Source organism: Anabrus simplex, chromosome 3, assembly GCF_040414725.1.
Source record: "Anabrus simplex isolate iqAnaSimp1 chromosome 3, ASM4041472v1, whole genome shotgun sequence".
NCBI classification, from domain to species: Eukaryota; Metazoa; Arthropoda; class Insecta; order Orthoptera; family Tettigoniidae; genus Anabrus; species Anabrus simplex.
This window is the reverse complement of record NC_090267.1, coordinates 384,297,688-384,308,019: the sequence shown is the minus strand read 5'-3', so window position 1 is coordinate 384,308,019 and position 10,332 is coordinate 384,297,688. Positions and strand designations below refer to the sequence as shown.

At 43.4% G+C, this 10,332-nt stretch overlaps 1 protein-coding gene across 1 annotated transcript in view; it reads left to right on the top strand.

The window, feature by feature from the left end:
• Window positions 1-2,757: 2,757 nt before the first annotated feature.
• The window catches only part of gol (goliath), a 661,624-nt gene continuing 654,049 nt past the window's right edge, over window positions 2,758-10,332 (top strand). The window contains exon 1 of the mRNA XM_067143328.2: window positions 2,758-4,052. Within this exon, the coding sequence (XP_066999429.1) occupies window positions 3,599-4,052 (454 nt within the window). The 5' untranslated portion in view covers window positions 2,758-3,598. The remainder of the gene's footprint in view (window positions 4,053-10,332) is intronic.

The window sequence follows — 10,332 nt, the reverse complement described above, 5'->3', positions numbered from 1 at the left end:
TAATAACTATAGAGGAATTTCTCTCCTCTCACTTGTATATAAAATCTTCTCTAAAGCTCTACTTAATAGATTAGAGAAACAAACAGACCACCTGATCGGAGATTATCAGGCTGGATTCCGAAAAGGGAGATCCTGCGCAGAACAAATCCTAAACCTAAAAACCATACTACAGATTCGCAAAACCAAACAAACAGTAATCACCTTTGTTGACTTCAAAAAGGCGTATAATTCCATAGATCGGCAGATCCTGTTCAACATACTAGAGGAATTTCAAGTCGACAGGAAAACGAGGGAATTGATTAAACAAACTCTGACCAACACAACATCAAAAGTTAAGTTCTTGGGAGAAATTTCTGAACCGCTCGAAATCAGAACTGGTGTCCGACAGGGAGATGGACTATCCCCACTACTATTCAATTTAGTTTTAGAAAAAGTGATTCGTGAATGGAGAAAAGAAACTAAAAGTATAAACATTGGCAGACTTCTTAAAAACAAAATTCACCTTGATTGTTTAGCTTTTGCATATGACCTTGCGATCCTTTCGAACAACAGACAAGAATCAATCCACTCCATAGAAAAATTGCATGAAACAGCCGCAAAAACCGGACTTCAAATTTCATTTGAAAAGACGCAGTTTATGGAAGGAACTAAATCAAGATTCGACAATCAACCATTAATCACCAAATGTGGAATAATTTCCCAAGTAGACAAATTCAAGTATCTATGTGAAATTATTCAGCCAGCAGGGTTAAATCAGGAAGCTAACAAAGAAAGAACTGCTAAACTGCAAAGGGCTTACAAAATCACATGGAACAGATACAACAAAAGATGTATATCAAAAAATGCAAAACTACGGCACTATAATACAGTCATCAAATCAGAGGCACTTTATGCATCTGAAACACTGATCATTGGCGGCAGGTCGCAAATGAAAAGCATTGAGAAACAAGAGAGGAAAATTCTCAGAAAAATCCTAGTACCAAAGTTCGATAATGTAATTTGGATGAAAAAGAAACCACACGAATTTTTTCAATTCACAGGAAAAATCACAGATACTATCAGAAAGAGACGACTAAAATTCTACGGACACCTACACAGAATGGATAACAACAGGCTGACAAAGAAAATTCTAAATCTAGCTCTAACCCTGAAAATCCGCAACAATAGGTTAGCAGAAATTCATGAAGATCTACAAGAAATGGGTATTGAGGACGAAACCATTCAAGATAGAATAAAATTTAGAAGCTTAGTAAACAAACATAAATTTGCAGAGAAACCACCAAGAAACAATACAGGCTGGACAGAAACACGCAGAAAGGAACACAGTGAAAAAATGAAGAGATATTGGGAAGAAAAGAAGAAGACGCATTGTGCAAAATAAGTTCAAACGCGCTCCACAGTTGGGCACAACGAATAAAATAAAATGGGGACGTAAATTTGAATTCGTACCTATGCACACCTGTATCCAACAGTTCAGTTTAACGTTCATTTGTGACGAATCAAAAATATTCATTCTTCTCTCTTTAGCGAAAGCTAACAAGACTTTTTCTTTTCTCCGCATTGAGAGTAAGCACACAAAATCCAAAGACTATTATAATGTGATCGAAGCCTTTGCACAACACAAAACACGAAGAAAACTTCTTGAGCGGTGACCTCATATTGGCAAGTGAAACCAAGCACAGCTTTAGTGACATTTTGCAGTGTTACATATTTTTGTTTACGTTTCGTCTTTATTTTTAATTTGTAGCCTATATTAATTACATTGTCTTCCTTCGATTATTTTTACATATACTGGCAATTTCGTTTGTTAATGGCCCCGGGCGGCAAAAATGTTAAATACAGCCCTAGGCACCACAACCTGTGAAGCAGCTAATGTACGTGGGGCTTGTCCTTTTTTACTAAAATCTGGATGATTTGTGGTGAAATAATAATAATAATAATAATAATAATAATAATAATAATGAAATGAAAATCCGCAGCCTGTTTCCAGTCACTCGACCGGGTCAGGAATGGAATGAATGAAGCTCTCATCTAGCGGCGGGGATAGGAAATGTGCAGGCTGCCGAAGCCCGTCGCACTCGTCTGGGGCAATGAGAAATGACTGACAGATGAAATGAAATGTTAATGAAGAGTGTTGCTGGAATGAACGAGGACAGGGAAAACCGGAGTACCCGGAGAAAAACCTGTCCCGTCTCCGCTTTGTCCAGCACAAATCTCACATGGAATGACCGGGATTTGAACCACGGTATCCAGCGGTGAGAGGCCGGTGCGCTGCCGCCTGAGCCACGGAGGCTTTAATAATAATAATAATAATAATAATAATAATAATAATAATAATAATAATAATAATAATCTTCAGCATAGAAGGTGACCGCCTAATGAAACTATGTCTCGCCGATGAATATGTAGTTTTTGTGAGCCCCTGAAGTGTTGTTGGTGGTGGGGTGGGGGGAGGGGTGACAGGTTTAAGGTCTTCACGGTTTTCTGCTGACGTTTTGACTTAATGTTAGTCTGCTTATACAGGAAGAATGTTTCAGGTTATATTTAGCTTTGCAACACCACGTTGATCATTAGACAGCTAGCATTGGAAGGGAGGTATCTGCTGTACTAGGGAGTAGGCATACAGGTAGCGCCGTTGTTTTGTTGGCGGCCGATCAGCTGCTTCGTTATGACGTCACTGCAGCCTACCGGATTGATCGCATCGCGGTCGCGCTGGCTGGCTGGCTGGCTGGAGAGTGTCAGTGAGTTGTTGGAGGCCGAAGCGTGCAGTTGGCAGCTAGCAGGCAGTCTTAAGACTTCTCACGGGCAAAAGTAAGCGAAAATCTTGTCACGTGTTGTGAAGATTGCGTGAACTTAGTTCGTGAGCCGAGTCGCCTAGTAATTCGTTTCACAGCCACCTGCTTTGTTTCCGGGGGGTGAAGCCGTACAAAGCCTGCCTGCCTCAGCTTTGAAGCTCACGTTTAAGTGAATGACAGGTGAGAGCTATAAATAGGGCGTCGTGTTTTGTGAGTTCGTACCAGTTGACTGCGAAACGCTGGGAAGCTAAGCGGCGGCAGGGACCGGTAAACCTTTCGTTGCACCTCGCAACCAAAGGTGACGGGCCTTGTATTTTCTCAAAACATCACTTGACATTACAAAATTACACTGAGGCCTGAAGACCTTTCTGGAGAAAGGTGACAGGAGCTTTGAGGAAACGTTCTTTCTTGGTGTATTGTAGTAAAAAATGTTGGCTGATAGGTAAAATGCCGCTGCTGAAACATCCAGTGCGTTGAAAAAAGTGCAACTGAACAAGAAAAGAAGATAAGCATTCTCCAAACAATAGTTTCCCTTGGTTTATCTGTGCATATAGGATCTATTTACATTAGTATATCACTTAATAGGAGTTCCTTTGGAATTATATAAAGAATCATATTATACGTACTGTAGTGTGCCTGCGAACCTTATTCTGTTTTAACTGTATTCCTTGTTTGAGCAGAAACTTGTGTCATCTGAATCTGAGCAATGCCATCGGAGTGAAATCGTCCTGGGTTGTGTAAGTGTGAAATCCAAGGAGTGATTTATGGACTGTACCTCTAACAGTGTTTGCTCTTTCTGAGTCATGGCAGTTTCATTGCACTTGCTAGTGTCAGTGCTGGTGGTATCCTGGGTACACGAGGCACTAGCAGGAGAATGGCCCTATAGCAATGGTAGTGGACATCACAACAACAATAACGAGGAGATGCAGGGGTATACAAACGCCATCCTGAACGTGACCTACAATGACAGCACTGGATTCCTGCACACTGATAAGCGGGAACAGGGCCGCTTTGGAAGAGGACACGTGGGACCATCTTCTGGAGTCCTCGTACATTTGGGGAGAGACGATGCGGGATGTTCCCCACTTCAGAAGCCTCAGGTACCACCGGGAGAGCCATGGATTGCGCTGGTAGAACGTGGACGGTGCGTGGACGACACCAAGGTGGAACATGCTTGGTTAAGCAATGCTGCGGCGGTTGTCATCTACAATGTAAAGGATTCTGCTCCACTTGAGAAGATGCAACTCTACGAACACAGTGAGTAACCTCTTTTAGTTTAAAGTAGTATGTTCTTTGTACTTTCCTCTATGATACTACCTTACATGTGCCACGTATAAACAACAATGGTATTTACTAGTGACATAGAATGTGATGTGACCCACCGAGGGATACGACCCGTGTAGCTGCAAGCTTGTTTTCGAGAGGTAGTGGGTTCGAACCCCATCATCGGTGGCACTGAGGATGGTTTTCCGTGGTTTCCTCTTTTCACGCTAGGCAAATGTGCGGCTCCATGTCTAAATGGTTATTGTGCTGGCCTTTGGTTACAGGGGTCCCGGTTTCGATTCCCGGCAGGGTCGGGAATTTTAACCATAATTGGTTATTTTCGCTGACACGGGGACTGGGTGTATGTGTCGTCTTTATCATCATTGCATGCTCATTACGACGCGCAGTTCGCCTACGGGCGTCAAATCAAAGGACCTGCGTCTGGCAAGCCGAACTTGTCCTCGGACACTCCCGGCACTAACAGCCATACATACGTCATTTCATTTCATTACTAGGCAAATGCTGCGGCTATATCTTAGTTAAGGCCACGGTTTCTTTCTTGGAAGTGAGTTGGCTACGCGTAACTGTGACCTTGCATTCAGGAGATAACTAGTTCGAATCCCACTGTTGGCAGTCCTGAACGTGCTTCTCATTTTCACGCCAAGCTGGGGCTGGAACCTACCTCAATTAATAATAATAATAATAATAATAATAATAATAATAATAATAATAATACATACATTATCATTATAGACTGTTATGCCTTTCAGCGTTCAGTCTGCAAGCCTCTGAGAATTTACTAAACGTCGCCACAATCCACGATTTGCAACTAATGTTGTGGCCTCATTTAGTTCTATACCTCTTACCTTTAAATCGTTAGAAACCGAGTCTAACCATCGTCGTCTTGGTCTCCCTCTACTTCTCTTACCCTCCATAACAGAGTCCATTATTCTCCTAGGTAACCTATCCTCCTCCATTCGTCTCACATGACCCCACCACCGAAGCCGGTTTATGCGTACAGCTTCATCCATCGAGTTCATTCCTAAATTAACCTTTATCTCCTCATTTCGAGCACCCTCCTGCCATTGTTCCCATCTGTTTGTACCAGCAATCATTCTTGCTACTTTCATATCTGTTACTTCTAACTTATGAATAAGATATCCTGAGTCCACCCAGCTTTCGCTCCCGTAAAGCAAAGTTGGTCTGAAAACAGACCGATGTAAAGATAGTTTCGTCTGGAAGCTGACTTCCTTCTTACAGAATACTGCTGATCGCAACTGCGAGCTCACTGCATTAGCTTGACTACACCTTGATTCAATCTCACTTACTATATTACCATCCTGGGAGAACACACAACCTAAATACTTGAAATTATCGACCTGTTCTAGCTTTGTATCACCAATCTGACATTCAATTATGTTGAATTTCTTACCTACCGACATCAATTTAGACTTCGAGAGGCTAATTTTCATACCATACTCATTGCACCTATTTTCAAGTTCCAAGATATTAGACTGCAGGCTTTCGGCACAATCTGCCATTAAGACCAAGTCGTCAGCATAAGCCAAACTGCTTACTACATTTCCACCTAACTGAATCCCTCCCTGCCATTTTATACCTTTCAGCAGATGATCCACGTAAACTATGAACAGCAAACGTGAAAGATGACAGCCTTGTCTAACTCCTGTAAGTACCCTGAACCAAGAACTCATTCTACCATCAATTCTCACTGAAGCCCAATTGTCAACATAAATGCCTTTGATTGATTTTAATAATCTACCTTTAATTCCATAGTCCCCCAGTATGGCGAACATCTTTTCCCTCGGTACCCTGTCATATGCTTTCTCTAGATCTACGAAACATAAACACAACTGCCTATTCCTCTCGTAGCATTTTTCAATTACCTGGCGCATACTGAAAATCTGATCCTGACAGCCTCTCTGTGGTCTGAAACCACACTGGTTTTCATCCAACTTCCTCTCAACGACTGATCGCACCCTCCCTTCCAAGATGCCAGTGAATACTTTGCCTGGTATACTAATCAATGAGATACCTCGATAGTTGTTGCAATCCTTCCTGTTTCCTTGCTTGTAGATAGGTGCAATTACTGCTTTTGTCCAATCTGGAGGTACCTTACCAACACTCCACGCTAATTTTACTACTCTATGAAGCCATTTCATCCCTGCCTTCCCACTATACTTCACCATTTCAGGTCTAATTTCATCTGTTCCTGCTGCCTTATGACAATGGAGTTTATTTACTATCCTTTCCACTTCCTCAAGCATAATTTCACCAACATCATTTTCCTCCTCCCCATGAGCTTAGCTGTTTGCAACAACACCATGATGATTTCCTTTTACATTGAGAAGATTTTCAAAATATTCCCTCCACCTCTCCAGTGATTCCCTGGGGTCTATTATGAGTTTACCTGAATTACTCAAAACACTGTTCATTTCCTTTTTCCCACCCTTCCTAAGATTTTTTATTACTGTCCAGAAAGGTTTCCCTGCTGCTTGACCAAGCCTTTCCAGGTTATTACCAAAATCTTCCCATGACTTCTTTTTGGATTCAACAACTATTTGTTTCGCTCTGTTTCTTTCATCTACATACAAATCCCTGTCTGCCTCGGCCCTTGTTTGGAGCCATTTCTGATAAGCCTTCTTTTTACGTTTACAGGCTGCTCTCACTTCATCATTCCACCAAGATGTTCGCCTTTTCCCATCTTTACACACAGTTGTTCGTAGGCATTCCCTTCCTGTTTCTACTACAGCATCCCTGTATGCCACCCATTCACTTTCTATATCCTGAACCTGCTTGCTGTCTACTTTTCGAAACTTCTCACTAATCATACCCATGTACTTCTGTCTAATTTCCTCGTCCTGGAGATTTTCTACTCTTATTCGTTTGCAGACAGATTTCACTTTCTCTACCCTAGGTCTAGAGATACTTAGTTCACTACAGATCAGATCCCCGAAAAACTCTTACATTCCTAACAGATTTCCTGAATTCAAAGTCTGTTAAGATATAGTCTATTATGGATCTGGTACCCCTAGCCTCCCATGTGTAGCGGTGAATAGCCTTATGCTTGAAGAATGTATTCGTAACAGCTAAACCCATACTAGCACAGAAGTCCAGCAAACGCTTCCCATTCCCATTAGCTTCCTTATCTTCCCCACATTTACCAATCACCCTTTCGAATCCTTCAGTTCTATTCCCAACTCTCGCATTGAAATCGCCCATTAGCACTATTCTATCCTTGCTGTTGACCCTGACCACGATGTCACTCAATGCTTCATAAAACTTGTCAACTTCATCCTCATCTGCACCCTCACATGGTGAATACCCGGACACAATTCTTGTCTTAATTCCTCCCACTGACAAATCTACCCACATCATTCGCTCATTTACGTGCCTAACAGAAACTATGTTGCGTGCAATGGTATTCCTGATAAAGAGCCCTACCCCAGACTCTGCCCTTCCCTTTCTAACACCCGTCAAGTACACTTTATAATCTCCTCTCTCTTCCTCCTTATCTCCCCTTACCCGAATATCACTTACTCCTAGCACATCCAGATGCATCCTCTTTGCTGACTCAGCCAGTTCTACCTTCTTTCTTCCATAAGCCCCATTAATATTGATAGCTCCCCATCGAATTCCATTTCGTTCGCCAAGTTGTTTCCAAGGAGTACCTCGCCTGTCAAATGGGAGTGGGACTCCATTACTCCCATAGGTCCGAGGCTTGCTTAACGTGTTCTGAGCTCGGTAAATTCATGAAGCAGGATGCTGCCCTACTTGCACATAGTCCAAGTGAGGATCTCTCCTCTAACGGGTTATGGACCACCGGTGAATTGTATAGTCCTAGCCGCCTGAGCACAAGGAGGGCCACGACTCAGAATATGTCCGAGATGCCCACTCTCATTCCATAGCAACTGGTATCCCGACTCTCAGGACCACTTACTAGGCCACTCAGCCGTTGCCCATGGTTCACGAACTAGGACGTGACTACAGTAACCCACAAACATGAACCATAATAATAATAATAATAATAATAATAATAATAATAATAATAATAATAATAATAATAATAATAATAATAATAATTGCTTTACGTCCCACTAACTACTTTTACGGTTTTCGGAGCCGCCGAGATGCTGGAATTTAGTCCCGCAGGAGTTCTTTTACGTGCCAGTAAATCTACCGACACGAGGCTGTCGTATTTGAGCACCTTCAAATACCACCGGACTGAGCCAGGATCGAACCTGCCAAGTTGGGGTCAGAAGGCCAGCGCCTCAACCGTCTGAGCCACTCAGCCCGGCCCTACCTCAGTTAAGACCACGACCACTGTCTTCCCAATTCTAGCCCTTCCCTAGCTTTGCTTCGCCGAAAACAGTCTGTCAGTGGGACGTTAAACCACTTGAAAAAAAGAAAAGCACCTTATGTGACTGGTGTAGGGGGTAGCGTGCCTGCCTCTTACCCGGAGGCACCGGGTTCGATTCCCGGCCAGGTCAGGGATTTTAACCTGGACCTGAGGGCTGGTTCGAGGTCCACTCAGCCTACGTGATTAGAATTGAGGAGCTGTATGACAGTGAGATAGCGACCCCGGTCTAGAAAGCCAAGAATAACGGCTGAGAGGATTCGTCGTGCTGACCACACGACACCTCGTAATCTTCAAGCCTTCGGGCTGAGCAGCGGTTGCTTGGTAGGCTAAGGCCCTTCAAGGGCTGTAGTGCTATTGGGGGGGGGGGGGGAGTTAAATCCTGAGAAAGAAACCGTTTTAGTGTACTGGGCGAAATAGCTAAAACGGTATAGCGTTGGCATTCTGAGCTCAAATATGCGGGTTCGATCTCAGCTCAGTCCGGTCGTATTTTGAAGGTGTTCAAGTAGTGCGTAAAATAAATCCAGCAGGTCAAGACTTAAAATTATTATTCTGTCAGTCTTCTTCTTCTGCATCTCCTTCTTAATACGTTTACCCTTCAGGGTTGGTTCTCCCCTTGGAGACTGCGAGGGATCCTATCTCTACCGCCTCAAGGGCAGTGTCCTGGACAGCGAGACTTTGGGTCGGGAATACAACTGGGAAGAAGAACAAGTACCTCGCCCAGGCAGCTTCAACTGATACACTGAACAGGAGGCGTGGGGGGAGGAAAGATAGCAAGGAACAGGCGAGGAAGAGGGAAGGACCGACCATGGTCTTACGTTAGGTACTACCGGTCGAGTTGGCCGTGTGGTTAGGGGCGCGCAGCTATGAGCTTGCACCCGGGAGATAGTAGGTTCGAATCCCATTGTCACAGTCACAGTGGGGTTCGAACTCGCTATCTCCCGAATACTGGATACTGGCCGCATTTAAGCGACTGCAGCTATCGAGCTCCGTGACTTCTCTGTGGTGAGTTGAGATTTAGCACTTTCCTAATCATGTGGTCATCCGGTCTTATCACATGTACATCGCATTTCAATTAGTTTTTTCAGATAACGGCCTTACTTTAAAACTTTTTTTTTTGCTACGGGCTTTACGTCGCACCGACACAGATAGGTCTTATGGCGACGATGGGATAGGAAAGGCCTAGGAGTTGGAAGGAAGCGGCCATGGCCTTAATTAAGGTACAGCCCCAGCATTTGCCTGTGTGAAAATGGGAAACCACGGAAAACCATCTTCAGGGCTGCCGACGGTGGGATTCGAACCCACTATCTCCCGGATGCACTTTAAAACTATCCCTGATGTAATACAAGGGTCGCTCCAGCAGACCACCTAACATTCCCATGTCAGTGTCGTGAAGCATATCATTCTGATTGTTGCTTTTTCAGGAGCCAGGATTCTGCACTGTGTTTCAAGACAGACCGCACTGCTGTCTTGCAGATTTTCCCTTTTGACATTTTTCTGTCGCAAGGTGCCTGTGTTAACTCTCTCCATTTCCGCCATCCCGCATTCATTCGGAGTTTGATTTCAAGGTTAATGGAGCCGTCGTTTGAGAACATGCTACATAAATATTTAAAAGTATCAATAGATTTAAGCACAGTGTTTCGAAGGTTCATTCCTTGTTGGTCGTTGCTGTGTGAAAAGTCACAGTTCATGTATTCTGTATTTTGCCTATCAATTCTTCTTCTTCTTCTTCTTCTTCTTCTTCTTCTTCTTCTTCTTCTTCTTCTTCTTCTTCTTCTTCTTCTTCTTAAGCTCTCTGCTGATAGAGAAAGAACTAAAGGCCTTAACTTACATTTCCTGCATCACAGTCCTCTTCCCGTTTGTAATTGAGATCGACTTTCCTGGTCATGCGGATTATAC